General features: G+C 57.2%; 1 protein-coding gene across 4 annotated transcripts in view; it reads right to left on the reverse strand.

Moving 5' to 3' along the window:
* The window catches only part of COL5A1 (collagen type V alpha 1 chain), a 159282-nt gene that overhangs the window by 52393 nt on the left and 86360 nt on the right, over positions 1–20529 (reverse strand). For all 4 annotated transcript variants that reach the window (XR_009503811.1, XR_009503810.1, XM_059925959.1 and 1 more), the window contains exons 17-29: positions 18150–18203; positions 16780–16833; positions 15546–15599; positions 13868–13912; positions 12461–12514; positions 11812–11856; positions 11156–11209; positions 10861–10905; positions 9922–9975; positions 5742–5786; positions 5340–5393; positions 2017–2061; positions 1266–1319 (exon numbers count right to left, since the gene is read on the reverse strand). Coding sequence is in view for 2 of the 4 variants with exons in the window: in XM_059925959.1 (XP_059781942.1) it covers positions 1266–1319; positions 2017–2061; positions 5340–5393; positions 5742–5786; positions 9922–9975; positions 10861–10905; positions 11156–11209; positions 11812–11856; positions 12461–12514; positions 13868–13912; positions 15546–15599; positions 16780–16833; positions 18150–18203 (657 nt within the window). In the remaining 2 variants the exon portion in view is untranslated. The remainder of the gene's footprint in view (positions 1–1265; positions 1320–2016; positions 2062–5339; positions 5394–5741; positions 5787–9921; positions 9976–10860; positions 10906–11155; positions 11210–11811; positions 11857–12460; positions 12515–13867; positions 13913–15545; positions 15600–16779; positions 16834–18149; positions 18204–20529) is intronic.

Below are 20529 nucleotides of genomic sequence, written 5' to 3' on the forward strand. Positions count from 1 at the left end.
ACCCCACCCCCGTCCATCCTCATCCAATTCCAGCCAGAGGTTCACTCAGGGCACGGCGTGCAACTGCGGAACGTCTTTTGAAAATGCACTCTCCTAGTATGGGCCCAAATGTGTGCATCAAGTTGCTAGAAAGGAAGATAAAAGGGACTTTCACCAGCCAGACAGAGAGAGGCCCTCAGAAGTGGGGCGTCGTCACCACAGAGAAAGTTCTAGAAAGGCTGTCTTCAGCAGCAATATAACTGGGACAGGACTGTGCAATGAACCCCTCTCTTTTATTCCCCTCCCTTCTGACAGAGCCCCGGATCACATCTGTCTTTTCAGTGTGGGACAAAGCGCCACGTGTGCAGGCTCTCTGGTCCTGGCAGGTTCTGGTAAGGCATCTGCTTTGTGGGGCACAAGGCGGGCGGCCTGTACGAGAGCACTGTTTCCACGACGGCGTCCGTCCAGGCATGCATGCAGCTGCCGCCACGGCGGGCCCACCGGGGGTGTGGGCACCCCCTCCCTTCTGCCTGGCCTCCGCTCATCCCGAACTTGTCGGGGGAACTTCCAAGTGTCCCCGCAGCAGCAGGCAGCTGGCCCCCTAACCCCACTTCCTGAAGTGCCACCTGCATCACCTTCTCCTCATCTGCACAAAAACACCGCCAGTGGCTTTCTGTGGGGCACCAGCCGCGTGGCACACGCCATCCCGCCCCAGCACCCACCAGCTTCCCTGGAGCTGAGGTTAATCATTCCTTAAAAACCAACTAGGTTGTTGCAACCTCTGACAGCCCAGCAGGAGGTCCCGGAACACAGGGGTTGTCTGGGGGTTCGAACAGCAGCTAAAGTGTTTGGGGGCCAAGACACTCAAAGCGCTGGTCAGGGTGTGGCCCTGCCAGTGACCGGCCGGTGGCCGTGGTCAGGCTGCTACCCTCCCTGGTGCACTGGGTCGTTTCTGCGACCCCTTCTTCTCTCCCAGACACCTGTCACCCTTCTTGACCCAAAAGAATTGCTCTGCAAACCAGGGTATCGGCCAGAAAAAAAAAGTTCCCACTGACCCACTAATGCAGGGCAAGGACACAGGGCAGAGGGGCCAGGTGACCCTGTAAGCAGGGGTTTAGGACCAGGTGCCAGCTGCCATGGCTCCGAGCTGGAAGCTGGGGAGGGGCTGGAAGCTGCCGGCGGCCCAGGAGCCCCCACGGAGGCATCACATCTGTCCCGAGAAGCTGCCCTGTGGCCTCAGCAGGGCCTCCCGCCCGGCCCACCTTTCCCTGCCCCCAAGCACTCACCCGATCTCCCTTGATGCCCATGTCTCCTTTGAAGCCCGGAAAGCCATCTTCACCCTGCACGGGGGACCGGAAAGAGCCTCGGTCTGTATGAGAAAACCCACCACCCAGGTCCCCCCACCCAGAGCCTCTGGGCCCCAACACCAGCGCCAGACGTGCTGGGTAGAGGATTGTAAGTGCCCGGTCCCCTGTCCCTTGCGAGATGTGTTCCTGTCAACCCTTTGCATTCTGCGGTTCTGGCTGGCTTTGCAGCCTGCAGTGGGAGCGCTGCAGCCCTGGTCACCCTGTATGAGTTCAAAAGCTCTGCACGGCCGGGTGGTGGGCAGTCCAGCACCCAATCTGTCAGCATCCGTTTCTCGGAGCGTCTCTGTCTCGTCCAAGCATCACCGTAGGCCCAGTAGCGGCTGACGGGCAGATGTTTGAGGAGGGGGAGCCAGTTGGAAGAGCCCCCAAGGGGAATGGGACTGCTGCTGATGGCCTTACAGGGGGGCCAGGAAGAGCTCTCTGGAAGGGACAGGCATCGCCGGAAGGGTCTGGGGACGTGCGCTGTCCCGCCTGCGGGCTGGGCCGAGGACGGGCAGGCGGCCGGCGTCTCTCAGTTACCTAGTCCCGCATTTCACAGGGGAGCTGTACACATTCATGCTATTTGTGAATTGGGGGATTCAAAATGTCAGTGGCCTACGCTCACTCAAGTTCCCAGGGTGGACCTTCCCGGCTCCTGGCCAAGCCCCTGAGGGAAGGAGGGGACACTCACCTTCTCGCCCTTGGTGCCCTTCAGACCTCGGATGCCGTCTGCCCCCTGCACAAACACAGAAGAAAAGTGAGCAGCCACAAGCCCGAGCCTCTACGGACCCCACAAAAAACGGGCCTGACCCCCAACACCAGGGGAGCCTGAGCGTCCCACGCAGACCGGTTCCCTCCCACTGTCCCCAGTCTCAGGAGACAGAGCTCTGCGGGTGTGCGGGGCGTCGCCCACTGACACCCTGCCCTCCTCCAGAAACATCTCGGTCTCTGTTTGGGGAGCAGAGGGGGCGTGAGGCCTGAGCTCGGGCTCTGGAATCAGGCAGACGGGGTCAGGCCCCCCACACATGGCCTCGGACGAGGCCCCAGACCTCTGCTCACTTGGAAAGAGCGGTTGATGACAACCGTCCCCCCGTCACTGCTGGGGGGAGGGGGGGGCTCAGGAAGCCGGGGACAGCGCCGGCAAACAGCAGGTGTTCAGTGAGCGGAGCTGTGTGCTGTGGGATGATCTTCATTCTCTATTGTTACTAACGTATAATCATACGCTACAACGGTAGTAATAATAGTTACCACTTAACGACACCAGCCACTCCCACTGCCCTCATCACGTCGGCTCGGGACGTTCTCATCCCCGTGCTGAACAAGACTGTCAGGGCAGGACCAGCCCCCTCCCTGTCTCCCAGGAAAAACCACTCCATCCCTGGAATGGACTTGACAGCCGTGCCCCCCACCTGCCAGCAGGCTGCAGAGCCTGCCCCCGACTGACTGCCAGAAGCTTCCTCAAGCCACCAGCCCAGGGGGCCCCAGAGAGGCCGGGCCTCCCATTCGGGTCCAGCTGAGGCTGCAGCCGGGTCCCTCAGGCTGCCAGCTGCCCTCTTGTAGCAAGAACCTTGCACAGAATTTGCAGTTCTGAGCCTTTTCTCTGAAGCCCAGGAGAGCTGAGAAAAGCTGTGGAGGGACAGAGGGACAGGGCCGGACAGACGCAGAGAGCTGGGCTTGGCCCTTGGCTCCATCGGCCCAGGCCATGGTCGGCTTCAGGACAGAGGGGAGGCCAGTTACCCCGAAACCCTGATGTCGGGGTGGGGGGGCTCTGGCACCAGGTCCCCTCTCCCTTGCCAGGCAGGCCAAGTGGGCTTCCCCTGCCCACACACTTCCAGAAAGAAGAGGGTAAGATCCCTCCCAGACCTAAAGTTCTACCATCTCATGACCCGCCCGAGGCCAGAGGAATGGGGCCAAGGAGACAAACAGACCAGGGTTTCCCAGCCTCGTGCTGTCGCCTTCAGGGTCTGGATAGTTTGCTGTCGCAAGGCTGTAGGGGGTTGGACAGCCTCCCTGACCTCTGCCCTGCCCCTCCAAGCCGAGAGGATCAGAAATGTCTCCAGGCGTCCCTGGGGGAAGACTCTGCCCTGGGTGAGAACCCCTGGGCTAGAGGACCCACCATGGCCCTGGTGGTCCAGCGCTCAGGGAGCGAGGTCAGAGGTCACAGAACAGCCGAGTGGAAAGAGTTGCTGGGCCAGCGGCTGTGAGGGCACAGAGGGGGACGGGCCTTCCCAAGGCCTCCAGTGAGTTCGTACTGGGGGACTTCCGCCAGCCCACGCAGATCCCGTAGGCTCAGTGAGCGGGTGATTTGATTTGCTGACAGTCAAGCCCAAACAGACCCCTGAGGAAGGGGCAAGTCAGAGGGCAGCCCGGGGGATGCTTAAAGGTCAGTGATATCAAAGAGCTTGGAGGGGCACCTTTCCCAGGAGGAAGGCAGGGCTCCAGTGGAGGAAAGCTAAGGACCTTGGTCTCTGACGGTGACACCAGGACTTCCCACCCCACCTCCGCCATCAACGCCCTCCGGGGCTCATCACGCCACGGGCTCCGCAATCTACTTCTCCAATGAAAATAACGTTCAGTCTTGCTTTTCCTTCCACCCTCCGCTTGCCTGTCTAGTGGGACTGCTCATATCACGGATGAATTTTAATCAGACCGACAAGATAAGAGCATTCTCCACAAACATCTCAGGGCAGACACCTTCCCGGCTCACGGAAGCGGCATCACGCGTTGGCCGTGTACGGTGGCTGGCACAGGCTCTTTGCGCAATGGGAATTTGTAAAATAAACACGCACAGAGCTCACACAATCAGCACAGTTGCTAAATCACCGCCCTTATAAACTCACTAGGCAGCGCGTGGGGCGAAAGCCTGCTTCAGAGAGAAGCCGCCTGTCTAAGGGTCCTGACCTGGGGCATCTCTCTGCCCTTGACCTTGGAACATCCCAATTCTGGGAAATGCAAGTCGGAGCCCCTTGGGGTCAGGATGGGGTACTTGGTTAGGAATAAGCAAGTCCATGGCTTCTGCATGGATTTAGGGGTAATTTGGGGTAAGTTACTAAAAACTGAAGTCTTGGGGTTCTGTGTCCTCCACACAGAACCCTGATGTGAAAAAATGCTTGAAAGTATAAAGGACCGTGAACGACACAGGTGGGGACTCCGGAGCTTATGGATGTGTTCCTGCAAATCCCCCAAGATAAACCAGATGTTTTATACACGTTCGTATATATGATACTTCAAGTCAAATTACAGTCATTTTGAAAGAAAGACCACGCTTAGCTTTCCCGCAGGTGGGAAGCCTGAGATTGAAGACATGGCAGCATCTCCAGCCCAAGAAAGAAGGGCTCTCCCCACGCACACCCCTGGGGGCACATCCCTCTGCGTGTGAATGTCCAGAGGGCAGCCTCATTGAGACTAAATCGCACAGCTCAAAGCAAACCCAGTCAGCTCAGGGCAGACAGACAGGGCCCTGTGTCTGGAGTATTGCTCTGGACCTCTGCGCCCATTTAACGCGGTTCCAGGAGCCTTTCAACACGATGTGAATAAATGGACGTCTCCCACGAACGCATCTCCCAACAACGAGGTCTGCCCAGATGTGATCGGCCTGGAAGAAACAGCTCCAAGCATCCCAGGAAAGGGCGCCCAGCTTGTCCCCTGGGCTGAGATCCGCTGCCTCTGAGGGGCTCCGGAGCAGCAGGTCAGTTGGCAGGTGGTGACAGCAGAAGGAGCCCGGGGCAGAAGGGTGCCGCCCCGTCCCGGCAGACGGCCACCACCGTGTTGCTCGTGCTGTCCCAGACGCCCCGGGGAGCGTGCCCTGCTCCACTGCAGCCCCTCCTGGCCCCGCGGGCCCCTCCCTCACCTGCCCCGGCCCACATTCTGGGACCCAATCTCCCAGACCAGGGCCACCCCAGTTTTTGGGCAGGAGGGAGGTTAAAGCACAGAGGAATCTCTAAAACCGGCCCAGCCGTGCCCCGCAGTCCCGACCTTGACCTCCAGGAAGACCCGAGGCTGTGAGACCCTCACCTTGACTCCACGAGGGCCTGGGTAGCCGATGGGGCCCTGGGGGCCGGGCGGACCCTGGAACCAGAGGGAAAAGCGCGTTAGGCTTATCTCAGGTGGAGGGCGCAGGGCTCACTCTGGGCCACCCCTGCATCCTTCCAGAACAAGCCACAGAGCTTGCCTGCCCCCAGCACACTGCCCTCGCGCTCCGAGCAGAGCGGATGGACGTCCCAGGTCGGACTGCGGGGGTAGGCATGCGGGCACTGCCCAGCCCCACGGGGAAGGGGGGTCCGCAGGGGTGTCTCAGGATGGGTGAGGACAGGGCAGGAAGCCCCTTCTGGACTGGGGGTCCCAGAACGGGGGGGGACCATCCCTGCCCATCCCGCAGGAGATGCTGGAGGGGCCGAGGGCACGGCCGGTACCCACCTGGCCTCCCTTCTCTCCCGGAGGGCCTTCTTTGCCAGGGTGCCCCTGTCAGGAAAGAGAAGGCTGGCGTTAGTCAGTGGCCTCTGGGAAAGCAGGCCTGGCCATGCTCTAGCTCCTCTGTAGCTGTCTTCAAAACTGAGGGTCAGAGCCCAGGTCCCTCCCATTTCCTCCCCGCCCCTCCTCACAGCGGCTTGGTCACCCCCAGTCCTTTAGTCCCAACCCTCGGCTGCTTCATCTGTAAAATGGGAATAATGCCAGGCCCTGGCAACAGCAGAGGGGCATGTGCTTCAAAACCCACAGATGGGCTCCAGGCCCCACTGTGCACCAGTGTCCCCTGACTCAGCCAGAGCCCAGCCTGCCCCCAAGTGCAGTGGGAGGGGACAGCAAGGGTGCTTGTTCAAGGCCACCCAGCAAAACTGAATTGGTGGCCAAACAAGGACAGTGAAGTGGGACCAGACCTCCCGGGTCCCAACGCACCCTAGGTCTTCAAAGCCACCCCCCAGGTGACACAGAAGCTGAGCGCAGGGGAGAATATACATCCCACCCCACAGATGCAGAGCTAAGGCCCCACGGAACTGCTCATGGCCCCTTGGTCACTGCCCCCTCCACCCTGGCCCCCATCAATTCTATTCTCAGGAACTTGACATTCTCTGACTTTCTGACCCACTTTCTGACCCAAGCTGGTGACTAGGTTCAATGCCTCTAAGTTCACGAGCCAAACACAGATGATAAAAACAGAAACAGAAGTATTCATTATCTGGAAATACAGTTCTACCCCCAAGGATTCCAGTAAAGAGAGGCCATGTGGTGTGGTGAGAATGCTGGCAGGGCAGGGAAGGGCGGTCTGGTTCTACTCCTGGTAACACCCAACCCGCTGTGTGACCTTAGGTAAGTCACTTGCCCTCTCTGGGCCTCCACTTTCCTGTGTGTAAAATGAGAGGGTGGGTTGGCTGCTCATCCAGCTTGATTGTTCTAAAGTTCTAGGACGCTACTTGTAGAACACAGCAGCATTGTGGAGACCCAGAGCTCATCAACTCAAGTAAAGGATATGTGTGTGTTCTTTTCAATTTGTATTAGTCGTGAACTGGATCTGATGCCATTGCAAATAGCCTATCATGGTGGCAACGCGAGGGGAAGGATGCTGAAGTTCCTTTGCAGGGTGGGGTACCCCAGGGAGCCCTTGAGGACAGTTAGGCACCGGTTGGACCACGCCAGCCACCCGGGCCTGGAAGGGACACACTGCCCGCCATCCCCCTACCCAAGGCGACGCTCACAGCAGCAGCAACCAAGGCCGGCAGGGCTGCACCCAAACGGTGCCCAGGAGAAGATCCTGCCCTGGGGAGGGCTGGGAGGGAGGAGGGTCCTGCTCCCTTTGCCATGTGGGCTCTTCGTGGGCCTTTTTTACAGTTTCCATCAAACCCAGAATTTTTCTGTGAAGGAACTGAGGTAATGGACAGCTGTGGTGAAAGCCAGCCCCCAGGGACACACACGGAGGCAGACCCCACACCTCACTCACGTGGGGAAGCGAGCTGACCCCTTCACGTGGCAATGACCTCACTTACATGGTGGCGATAAGAACAGACCTGACCACAGTGTTTTGGAAGAGATAAAAAAGAGGGACTGATCGTCACCATGATTACTGTTTTTTTGTTTGTTTGTTTGTTTTTGGCCGCACCGGGCAGCCTGCGGGATCTTAGTTTCCTGACCAGGGATTGAACCTGTGCCCCCTGCAGTGGAAGCGTGGAGTCTTAACCACTGGACCGCCAGCGAAGTCCCCGCCATGACTACTGTTGTTTGAATCAAGGCCAAGCTTCTTAGATGCATTCTAAGTTGTAACTTTCTGGGGGGGAGCACAAAGCTCATTTATTTTAAATGTTTGAACAGAAAAAGATGGAAAGGAAATACATCAAAGTCAGAGCAGCTGCTTTCCCGCCGTGAAAGGCCAGGCCGTTTCCACCCTTCTTTCTACTTGCTGGCCTTTCCCCAGTATTCTATAACCAGCAAGACTCTATAATGGAAAAGTAATAAAACTTAAATTATGTATATTTGATATTTTTCTGATTAAAAAAGTAATATATGTTCATTGTAGACAAATGGAAAAATAATAAAGCTGAAATTATTTGTATTTGATATATTTCTGATTAAAAAAGTAATATACGTTCATTGTAGACAATTAGGCAAGTGGAAAAGAAAATTAAAACCCTTCATAACCTCACCACTCATAGCAACGGTGGCCAAGGGTGTGATATAGCACAGCTAATCTATTTTCTCTGCACATTTGCATGCAAAATTGGCATCGGAAGATGTATTTTTAATTTACTATTATATCATGAGCATTTCCTCATGTCGCTGAATATTTGTTGGAATACAATTTTTCCTGGCTCTGTAATATTCCCATGAGCCGTGATTCACAGCCCGCATCCTTGTTGTGTGCTGCCCAGAACCTCACAACGTATTCCAGAGAACCGAGTCTGCCCCGAAACCCCTCACACTTCTCAAGGGCTCTGAAATCTATCTTCCTTTCTTTCTTCAGCCCAAGCCACGCCACACCAACCCAAAGGGGGAAAGGAACAAACCCTCTCTTTCAGGTTGATCAACCGTGTGATGCCTCTGTAAGGAGAGTATTCTTAAATCTTTTGCTTCCTCCCGATTCACCTAAGACAAGGGCTCCGCTTCCCTCAGCCTGTAGTGTTGATGTTTTCCCTTTTTATCTTTTGCTTTGAGCGTCTTCAGCGTTGACCCAGCACAACCACACTCCCTCGGGTCCTTCGTACACTCATATTTTAAAGTGTGATGGTTGGTTGGGGAAGAGAAATGGAGAAGCAGCCTCCTGGCTCCCTAACCCTCTTAAAGGTCCCTCTTTCCCCACAGAATCAAAGGAAACTGGTGACCCTTTAGGGACCCTAGTGACTGGAGTTTCAATTCAGAGAGGGGGATTCCAGGGTGTGACCGGGAAGGTCAGGGAAGCGGGGGCTTGTAGGCACCGCCCCCTTCCTGACATGATGCACTGAGGGAAATGCCCCATTGACACCCAATATTGCAGAAGACGAATAGAAAAAATGACTGACAGGATGTACATTTACCTGCTATCAGGGTTTAACCCATAGGAATGGGACCAGAGGTAGTTTTCATTTTGTCATTTTATTTATTTTCCAGAAGAAAATATTTTATCATTAGAAAATGCAATTTTAGGTGTCAAGGTAAATAAAAGGACATAGAAGACATATTGCAAAATATTTCTCTCTCCATATCCAAACTCACTCCAGGAGACTGAGGCCCCCAAAGCAGTTCAAGCAGGAATAGGATTGTAATCTGCTGGTTCAGACAAAGATGGGACAATGGGTGATGTGTGATTCACGGGACCAAAGGATTCTCAGCCATGAAAATGGAAAGACACCGCCCTATGCCAATCACCAATCACCAATTAACGGTTGACAGACTGAACTTCCTTGCTTCATTTTTAATGGCGTTATTAACACAACAAAATAACTGTGTCTGAAATAATTTTGCTAATCTCATTTTCTGAAATAGGCTCTCTATTCGGCATCAACTGGATATGCTAAAAATAACCAAAAAACACAAAACCCACCGGCAACTCACACAAGGGGGGTGGGTGCAGATAAGCTCACACAGAGAGGTCCACACCCAGCGTTTGTCACTTCCCCGCCCCTCCCCCTCACAGCTTGGCCACAGATGGATTTGTCCCTCACTCCCTATTTCTAGGCAGCATCTACTTAGCTCCACAGCTGCGTGTTCACACCCCCCTTCTCCGTGCGTGATGGTTAAAAATACACCCGGCACTGGTGACACACACGATTGCTCGGAGCCCAGCCCAGCCCTCCTTAGAGCTAAAAGTACGAGGCTGGGCTCTGATCACGGGCAGCAAACCCCAATAAATAACCCAATAAATAACGGACGTTCCTACTCATGCAATCACCACCCTCTGTGACTGAACCACATTATGGAAAGTGTGTCCAAAACCCAGTAAGTAGCTCCTGAGCAATCAAGCTCGCCATCGGAGAGGTCTTCATCGAAGGAGCTGGAAAAGGAGACGGGGGCCACGCATGCGTGGCCGTCTCGAGAGCGAGGGGAGGGGCCGTTTGCCCGGATTCCCAGTGCCCACCGCTGGGTGGACATGGGCAGGCGGGATGTAAAGGGTGAGGTGGGCAGTGGTACTCACCGGGGGTCCATCAGCACCGGGCATTCCTGGGAGACCTGGTTTACCCAGGGGGCCCTAGAACAAACCACAGACTCCATGAGCAGATGCCCCAGGGGTCCCCTCAGCTGCCCACCCTCTCTACAAGCCCCCAAAGTTACTTTTCAACATTTCTGCTCAAAGAGCATTTGTTTAAAAAGGTTGCTCACAGGCACCCTCTCCCACTGGCTACAAAGCTTCCAGCCACGGGCAGCACCCGAAGAGAGTGGACCCTTTGCTGTTTCCAGAGCCTTCACTTTTGCTACTGGAAAAAAATCACCCGCCAAGTGAAGTCAGGAGCAGTTCTCAAACAGTGGTGGCCCGGGGCTATGATGCACTGAGAACCGCCCCTCTGAGGTCATTCTGCTGGTGCCGCCCCAGGTGCTGAGCTCACTGGACTCCTGGGGCTGAGCCGCAAGCCGCACAAGGACTCCGGCTCCGGTTCTCTCCCCAGCATGTGGACTCGGGGTGCCGAGGATATATTTAGGGTTGCCAAATTTAGCAAAAAGAAACAAAACAAACAACAACAAAACGAGATGCCCAGTTAAATTTGGAATTTCAGACAACAGAGTTCAAATTTAACTGAGGGTCCCATATCTGTTTTTCTTCTCAAATCTGGCAACCTTATACATAGCTAAAGAAGGAAGGGAGGGAGGGAGGAAGGGGGGGAAGGAGGGAAGGGAGGGAGGGAAGGAGGGAAGGAAGGAATGAAGGAAGGAGGGAGGGAAGGAGGGAGGGAGGGAGAGAAGGAGGGAAGGAAGGAAGGACGGAAGGGGGGAAGGGGGGAGAGAGGGAAGGAGGGCAGGAAGGAAGGAAGGAAGGAAGGAGGGAAGGAAGGACAAAGGTCCACACCACAAGCTGGTGACCAGTGCTCCTAATGCACCCCACAGGCAAGCACCCCTATGCCCAGCTCAGCCCACCTACCTTTTCTCCTGGAGGTCCAATTGCACCCTGGGGGCCCGGAAGACCCTGGGAGGGGAAAGAGTGAGCAGGAAAGGTCAGGGAACTTTTCGACGGACTCAGAACCCCTCCCTGCCGTCTGCCCATCTTCCCCCGACTCTCTCCCTCATCTGGGTGCCGACCCCATCCTGGGTCACCTCCAGGCTGCGGGCCCCTCTGGGCTGACTGGCAGCGTGGGGCTGCACTCAGCGGCCGCTCACGCCCAGGGCACTGCAGACCTGCACCTCCCGCTGCCCACAAGCCCGCCCGGCTCACTCACCTGGGCGCCTGGATTACCCTGCTGTCCCGGGGGGCCGGGCTCTCCCTGGGGACCCTACAGGAAACACAAGTGAGGCACTGAAGGGGGCTCTGGAGGGCGAGCAGGGGGTGCAATCGGCTCTGGTGCCCAGACGGGAAGGCAGGGGGCCCCAGGGCAGGCAGGGAGCCAGATCCAGGCCCCTCTGGGCCAGAAGCACATGCCTGTGTCTGTGCAGGCACGGCAGACAGCTGGCCAGGAGGAACGAGACAGGATCTACCAGAAAATATTCCATCCAGCTGAACATTCCCAAATCATCGTGCCAGCTAAATTCTCCCGGGCCCTTACAAGAGACCCATGAGACCCCTCTCTCGCTCAGTGGGCGTTGTCACAGCACCTGGCCACCACCAGCTTGCCACGCACAGCGAGAAAGAGGTTTCCCTCCACACCTGCGCTGACGCGGTCAGGCTCTGGACGGAGCAAGCACCGACGCCGGGATCTCACACGTGCTCTCCTGCTGGAGGCCTGCACCTCGCGGGGCCGGGGCCCAGAGTCTGCGCCCTCCCAGTCACATCCCCATCTGGTTTGGTGGCATGGATCCCCCTCCCCTGCCCCGAGCAGCTGGCAGTGAGCCCAGGGGTAACCGCCATGAGACCGGGGCACGGGACCCCCAGACTTACCACATTGCCCTTCGGGCCTGGTTGGCCGTCCATTCCCGTCACACCCTGGATGAATGACATTGAAACAAAAGAGACTGAAAATGAACAAAGCTCAACAGGAAAAGTCCACTCAACACAGCTTGGTCCCTGCCCGCCATGTCAGAGGACGCCACATCCTTTGGGGGAGGGGAAAGGCTTGATCCCAAATAAATCCTGAGATTGGCTAGGGTTTAGCGGGGCTGCCAGGCCCCAGCATCGTGTGGGGCAGCCCTGAGTTCTCGGACAGCTGGGCAGAGGGGCCAGCCCTGGGGAAGCCGCCCCCTGGATGCAGCCCTGCCAGAACCACGGGCTTCTGTCTCCCTCCAGGAGCTGCCAAGATGCTACTGGAAGTGTTTTCAAGGGAGGGAAATGGGCATCCCGGTGACTGTTTATAACGGCAGATGCTGTGTGCGGGGAAGGATACAGCGAACCCTGCATCTCCACCTGCAAGCCCACACCTGCCGGGGCTGCCCTCCCACGGGTGAGCATCAGGGCCCCACAGACACCCAAAGCAAGCACGGGGCAGTGTGCACAGCTGTCAGCGCGGAGAGGTGCCCGCAGGCCCGAGTGGACCACAAGCTGGGGGCGGGATCTCGAGGGCAGGGATGGGACAGACAAGCAAAGGACTTACAGGAGGTCCAGGAGGGCCTGGGGGCCCCTTCGGCCCCAGCAGACCACGAGGCCCCTGCGAGAGGAAAGAGCAAGGATGGTTCAGACTCGGCCAGGAATCCCAGCCCCCTGCCCTGTCCCCAGCCCCCCTCAGCGACCCCTCTTCCCAGAGCCTCTGCTGCTGAGGCAGGTCTCCCGGGGAGTGTGGCCAACTCCCCCTTCTCCTCTGCTTCAACTCCTCACCGCAGCCCAGCTTTCCACCTGGGCTCTCGGAACCAGAGGCAGGGGTGGCTAGAACTGATAGGGGCTCAGTACCCCCTCCCTGGCCGGGAGGGGCTTGTGTGTGGGAACAGCCCCATGCACAGGGGGAGGGGCCACAGAGCGGTCACTACCTGCCATGGGAAGGACCCACATCCGGACCGCTCCCTCCCTCCCTGTCAGCTGGAGAACTACAGAGCCTTTCAAGGCACCGCGATTTCGAGTGCCTTTAATTTTGATAGAACCTTCTCAGATGCACTAGAAGAGAAACCCTTCCCACGTTCATTGCCACTTAAATGTTCCCTTCTTTCTTTTAATACCTAGTCATATAAATGTTTTTCAGAAGTTAATAACCCAGAAGGCATCGCCTAGACCCGTGTTAAGGGGAGACCTGTGTTAATGAATCCCCCTTATGGCTAACCAGACACCTAGGGTGTAATTTAGTCCCAAGCGGAGGTGCAAACGCCAACCCCGGGCGGGCTCTCCTCCATGCAGCGCCTGCAATATTTCTCCTCAATTAACGTCCCCAGATGTGTATGGCCACGTTGACGTGGGTAACAAAAATGAGACGTTTGAAAAGTAACAGTAAGTGAAAACCCATTAATGTCCTTTTGTCATTGAGGAAATTTGCTCTGGTCTTAAATAGAAGTCAGCTTAGGGAAAAGAGATTTTGGAGGGCCAGGCAGGGGCGCCCTACTGGAGGACTCTTTATTTGGAAAATGTAGCCATCAGAAAGTGTGGCAGGTCAAGTGACTGCCCCTGGACACCTACCCTGATGGACCCAGGACACCCACCATCATGGACCCTGGACACCCACCCTGAAGGACCCAGGACACCCACCATCATGGACCCTGGACACCCACCATGAAGGACCCAGGACACCCACCATCATGGACCCTGGACACCCAACATGGTGGACCCAGGACACCCACCACGTCTGTACCTGGAGTCCCAACCACGACCTTCAGGGGCCGGGGCTTCCTCCCTGGCAAAGGCTCAGGCTGACTCCGTAGCATTGTCTGCTAACCTCACTCGTTCCTTTCCCGGGAGATCCCCAGATTCGTGTGTCTCAAGGCTGAGCCCCTCTCTCATCTATGCTCTGAGTCAACCCCTGATTCTGGCCAGAGCATCAAAGAGGAGACACAGAATCCCACCCAGTCAGTGGACTTACAGGCTCCCCGGGCAGCCCTCTGGGCCCGACTTCTCCATCGTCACCCTATGGGGGAGAAAAGAGGCAGGATTTTAGGGATAAGCCATAAAACCTGGACACGAGAGAGACAATTTTTCCTTCATCCGTGCAGGATTCTTTGGCCTGGGGCTGCTTCAGCATACGCCAGAGTTACTAGTCCCCGTGCCAGCAGGAAAAGCCCGGAGTGTCCCCACTCCCAAAGCCTGCAGGTAAAAGGCGAGGTTTGGGGCTCACAAACCACAGCCCCAATGAGGGGAAAGCTGGGCAGAAAAAAGTCAATGGTTACCTGATAGGTAAAGATACAGATGAAAAATAGCATGGCAGAAACTAGACAGAGATAGATGGTAGATAGGTAGAAAGACAGCGAGATAGAGAGATAGATGATATATAGATAATAGATAAATAGGTAGAGGATAGACAAATAGGTAGGTAGGTAGCTTGATAAATAGATAATAGACAGGTAGATAGATCATAGATAGATAGATGATAGAGACAAATAGATATAGATAGATTGAGAGATAGATAGATAGATAGGTGATAGGTAGATAGAGACATGAATGATAGAAACTAGTGAAGGGAAAGATCCTGAGAGAATCACCAGATGCCCTGGGCCAACCCCAAGGGGCCCTAACGTCTTAAACACAGCCAGGGGAGCAAACCAGGGTGAGTCTTTTCCTTCTGGCTCTACAAGGAAAGCTGCCTTGGCTTGCCTGGCTCACAACCAGGAGCTGCTGGTCCACACCCCGCTTCTCTCCATCAAGGCACTGACCCCTCCTCCTTCCTTCACCACACACATGCACACACACACCCACACATGCACACAGACACACTGCAAATGCACGCACACATACCCACTCACAGTGCACATGTACACACACAGCCCTGCACACGCATGCACACACACACATGCGTGCACCTGCATGCACCTCCTCATTCCAGAAGCACAGACATCTAGGGGACCCCTCTCCCCTCTCTCATCTTACAGTGGACCGTGCAGGCTGAGGCCCCAACAGGAGACAGTGCCCTGATGATGCCAGCCCAGGAGCTGTCAGGAGAGGCATGCCCCTCTTTCCCAGGTACTGGGGCTTCTAAACCTGTCCCCAAAATACCCCTAACGCCCGAAGAAATTGTCTAAGTGACTGGGGCGCACGGAGGGAGAGGGGCCGCAGGCTTCCCTGCCACAGCCGGGCTGTGCTTCCGTCTAAGGACATCGCTTAGTCTGCAGCCCCACCGAGACGCACCTGACAGAACCAGGACTCGGGGCAGAGCCCGCCTGAGCGCCCGACCTAGCCCAGGCCCCGACCTTGGATGGCAGCATCGCCCCTCGCTCTGTCCACACGCTTCCGTCACCTTGTCCCCACCTCCAGGGCCAAGGAAGGTCATTTTCTGGACTCTCTGCACCTCACTCCTCACCCCAAATCCCAAGCTCTGCCACTCGCTGCCTCTGTCCGCCCCTCACTCAGACGTGGAGCTTATCGGCTCCCCCAGCATCAAGGTCTGAGATCTGCTTCTACAGGAAGGAAGTCCTGTGCGGCCATCTGTCCACTCCCATCAACTCCCCTCCCCCCGATGCAGGTGCCGATCACTGCTGCCAGCATCTTGTGCAGTTTTCACCGAGGAGACGGGCAGCAGGTGCGCCCACACACAGCAGGATACGTACCCTTTCTCCGTCTTCCCCTGGAGGTCCCGGAGGGCCGGAAGGACCAGGGTCGCCCTGGGAAGCCAAGCAGGGTCAGCGTTAGGCACGCGGGCAGACACGCACGGCTGTCTCAAGCCCCCCATTTCGTCTTTCTCTGCTTCTGAGACTGAAAATCCCAACTCCCTCCCAAGACTTTCCCAGAGTCACAGAGGACCCCTTTGGAGACGGGGCCTCCTGGCGTGACGTGCTGCAAAGCGGGCTGGCAGGACTCTCACTCCGGGACTCGGTGTCCTGGAGAAGGGCTGGCTGGACCGGCACCCAGGGACCGGCGGGCACCCCAGGACACCGAGGCAGGGTCTGAGCTGCACCCTATTGACCTCTCTGTGTGAAGCAGGAGCACACCCCAGCCCCGCACCGCCCCCTGAAAGGGCCACCACTCTGGACTGTGAAGGTCAGCGCTGGTCCACCTGATACCCCTGCAACTTCAAGCCTTGCACACCATCGGTGCTCAATACGTGCTCATCTGTTAGTCCCACAGACTGGCCCTTCCCTCCGGTTTCCCCATGAGTGTCGGAGAACGTGGGCGAAGCAGCTTTGGCTAAGGCGCAAGAGCCACTTCTCAGGGCGGCAGAGACATGATGGGTGAACGTTATGACAAAATCAACAGCGTGTGTGTGTGTGCCTGTGTGTTCACATGCACACATGCGTGTGCCTGCATGTCCAGGATATGCCAAAACATGAAAGAGGCATCATCTACATCAAAGAAAACAGGTAAGGGCCGCAAAGAGCATCTCATGGGGACACGTGGGACCGGGCAAGGTAACAGGCGGGCCCCCGGCTGCAGCGTGCCCCCCAACCCCCATCCGTGGGCGGCCACGTGGGACCAGCCCACCTGCTGGAGTCGCCCCTTTAATGGTGAGAAGGGTCCTCGGGGGCTCCCAAAAGGGCAGCCACTGGGTTTCCTGAAGGTGTGGCGGGCCCCTTAACAGAGTGGGTTTCCCACGGGAGCTCCACATTCCCTGCCTCTTCCCCTCGAGGGGGCCACTGGCTCTTTCGCCATCAGCTGCGGGTGCGAAATCGGCTCTCCTTGGGCTGACCTTCCATCCCCAGGGATGTCACGCCCGCGTCCAAGCCCACTGCCCCACCCCCATGAGGCTCATCAGCAACCACTTTGGAATCGAGTGCCCAACCCCCCAGGAAGCCTAAGGCTGCCAACAGTACCTCCCCCAGCAGCTCCCAGAGAGGAAACACTCACCCGGTGGCCCTTCTCTCCCGGCAGCCCAGCCAGGCCATCGAAGCCGCGGTCGCCCTGCGAGGAGGACAGAGGGCAGCTCAGCCCGTGCCACACGGCCCCTCCACCTGCCTCGGGCCACAGTCTACGCAGTGCCTGTGCACCCGGGGCCCCAGGACCCCGCGGTGGGGCCCCTGGCCGTCGCCCCATCACACATTCCACAGCCTTGGGTCCATATTCCCAACGCGTTTCCCCAAAACACCAACAAAGGCTGCAAACAGAGAGGTGACATCTGTCGCAGAGCCACAGACAGTGGCCTGGAGGGTCCTGAGACCTCAGTGTTTGGGGTCATGGCTGCAAAGTCGGGGTGTGTGTGTGTGTGTGTGTGCGCGCACACCTGCCGTCTGCCTGTGTCTCTTATCACGACACCCTCGGGGCTCAGAGTGCCGTCCACACACAGCAGGTGCGCCTACCCATCTGGCGGCTGGCCCAGCTCCGCCCACCCTCGGGCACCCCAGCTCCCCGGCCAGCCCTCCTTCTGCCACCCAGGTGGCCTCCTGGAGTCCAGCTCCCCGCCTCATGGGTGTTGCAAGCCATGTGGGGTTGAAGTCAAGAGAAGGCTAGTTCAGGCTTGAATATTTTTGCTGTTGAAAGAAGACCATCATCTACTGGGACAGATTCAGGAAGTTTCTCCTCCTCTGTCACCGCACGTCCCTGAAAACCAGGGCCGCTCGTTCGCTCGGGACTCAGAGGAGCACCCGAGGGCCAGTCCAGGCCAGTTACTGGGGGAGCAGGTGCAGTGCCCCGTGGTGGGTTTGGGGACCCCTGAGAACAGCTGCTGTCCCCACTGTGGGCTCCTTGCTGGAGAAAGTCGGCACTTCCCCCAGCACCTTGTGCGGGCTTGGACAAACGCTTTCAGGGCCGAGAAGGATGGGTGGACCAAGAACAGCGGGAGTTTCATCCCAGATTCGGGGACAGAGGGACGGGCACACCGAACCTCCGCAGCCGGGAGGGGTGGGGCTCCCCTGGGCTCCAGCGGCTGCCCCCGGGGCACACGCACACGCCTCAGCTCCACAGTCACCCACGCGCAGTCTACTCGCTCCCTGCAACTCTGGAGAGCTCAGACACCCCAAATCTAGGCAAGAGGACTTCCTGCCCCGTGGACTTGTGAGTGACCCATGAAATTCACCCCACCAACCCCTGTCTTTGTGTCAACGTGCCAGAGGAGCTGATCCAAAGTGAACCTTCCAACCCCCAAGGTCCCACCCCTGGATGAGAGCAGATGTCCGAGTCATCACGTGTCATCCCAACCGTATCCGTCACATAAGCACGTGCCGATGCCGTGGTGACGCTGACCGAGGAACGGGCACCAGGAGGCGGTGAGCAGCACCTACCTTGGGGCCGGTCTGTCCAGGCATCCCTCTTGCTCCGTCGCTGCCAGCTCGCCCCTGGAACGGAGCGGGGCAAACGGTCAGTACAGAGGAGCGGCCGGCTTACCGAGACCTCTGAGTGGTGGCTTCCTGTGACACCAAGCAGAGGTTTCCACAGCCCCGGGGGGCAGGCTGGCCCAGAGGACCCCAATCCGGAGTCCCGGCTGCTGTACGCAGGTTCTGGTCTTCCCAAGCCTCGCCATCCTGAGCCTTGGGGCGGGGCTGACGTGCTCGCCCCTCCGTGTTGGTGAGGACGTGGCATGCACGAGACAGTGTGACGGGGGGCGACCGAGGGGCCGTGTGGGTCCGTGGGACCCGCTTCACAACCCAGGAGAGAGCCCACCCCTGACATCTGCACATGTCCCGTCCACCAGCTGACATCAAGGGAAAGCCCAGAGAGCCACAGGGCGAGAGAAAGCATCTGGTTAGTGCGATGGATGGGGAGGAAAGTGAGGCCCAGAGGGGTGGCCTGGCTCTCGAAGGCCATGCAGCCGCCCCCAGGCGGGGTCTGGATGGTGAGCTCGACCCTCCGTGCCCGGGGGCCACTCCCACGGCCATTCCTTCCAGCCGGGGCAGCAGGCCCACGGTCCCCACCTGGGGCTGGAGGACAGGGCCTGGACCTACCAGGGTCCCCGATAAAGGCCGCAGTCCCCCAGGAGAGCCTGCCAGGCGTGAGGCCACCTAGATGGGGGCGGGGACCAAGGCAGATGTCCACTCGCTGATAAGGATCGTCAGGCAGCTGAGCATAAAGCGCCGGCCTGGATCAATAAATAGCACCTCCTCTCCAGGCCACACGCGCCTGATCCAAGAGGCCTCGCCAGGGGCACCGGGGCTGCGCCGACAGGCAGAAAGGCCTCACAGCACAACAAGGACAGGGAGGGCAGCGTGAAAGCGGCGAGGGTCTGGGGGGACCACCAGGAGACGGCCTGCGCACCCCAGGTTAAAGGTTACAAGGAACCGCCAGGGATGAAAAGTCATCTCGGAACATGCGCCCGAGCAACGCAGCTCCAGGCCGAACACAGACATGACCCCGTGAACAGAGGGGCCGACCGGGAGCCTCTCCTCAAATTTCCAAACGCTTTCAGAAATCAAGAGAAATCTGTCAGAAGAGTTGACAGGATTTCACTGCAGGACATTGCAGGCAAACGGCCGGATGCTTCTCTCACTCTGACGGGCTCCACACTGCACAAAGAACTAAAGGGACAGCCCACCATGCGGCCTTGAGCCCCTCCCATCCCCTCCTCTCCAGCCTCATTCCTCCAGAACATGCGTATCCACGGCCCTGATGCCAGTGGTCACTGCCACGAGTCACACTACGAACCATCGCTGGCATCTTTCCCTTTTCAGTTTTCACCCCGCCCTGACCGAGAAACCGTTTCCACTGAAACTTGACAATAAGTGTTTACAGAGATACAAAAGACCCTCAAAGAAATAAAATGCTTTTCAGAACCAGATCCAAGATAAACCACCTCACTGTCTACCAAGAATCTCTGAATTCCGGCATCAGTGGCCCTTTTAGAATCATCTGTGCACCCCTCTGTCTCATGCCTGGGTCCCCTCCACGATCTGTGAACCTGCAGCCTTGAGGGGCCAGCATGAGACAGCCGTGCCTGAATGCTGCTCACTCCATCACTTCCCTTGTAACTACAATTAACTCCCGGGACAGAGGCCCTGTAACCACTAAGGAATTATTCATTTTTGCCTTGTATACTTTGCAGCTAAAGCAGGAACTGGCAGCTCAGTGGCCACCCACCATTCCTTGCAGGGGTTCATCTAGGTATAAATACAACACGAGAACGAGTAATTTTTTCATTCAGTAGAAAGATTCACTTGATGAAAAGATCCACTAGTCAGAGTCTGATGTGGGTTAATTAAGATTTCCCAAGCTCGTCTGGATGGCGTTCATTAATTTATATTAGGTTATAAATGCACACTCTCTGTCAGTAGCCACGGTCGTATGGAAGCAAAGCAGTTCCATCCACTAAAATTACAACCCAAACAGAGAATCCAGGAGTCTAGGAGCACAGGTAAGGTGCAGGGGGCCCGAGCAGCCGGCCGGCCATTTCCCTCAAACCAAAGCCATTTCTGGAGAAATGAGGCTGCCCCCAAAGAAAGGATCACTGATCATTTTGTCTTTTCCATACTTGCTCCCAAAGAGCCTGGGAAATTGCTTTAATTAAACATGTTTGTTAAACTATGTTCACATGCTCGGGACAGAGGCTGGGGGCAGGGGCGGGGGAGCTCGCTGCCCCCGTGGACCGGGACCCACCCAGCCTTGGACACAGACACGCCCTCTGAAGGGAGGGGAGCAGCTGGGCCAAGCCTAGCCGGCAAGATGCAGCAT

The sequence above is a fragment of the Balaenoptera ricei genome, chromosome 6, assembly GCF_028023285.1.
Source record: "Balaenoptera ricei isolate mBalRic1 chromosome 6, mBalRic1.hap2, whole genome shotgun sequence".
Lineage (NCBI taxonomy): Eukaryota > Metazoa > Chordata > Mammalia > Artiodactyla > Balaenopteridae > Balaenoptera > Balaenoptera ricei.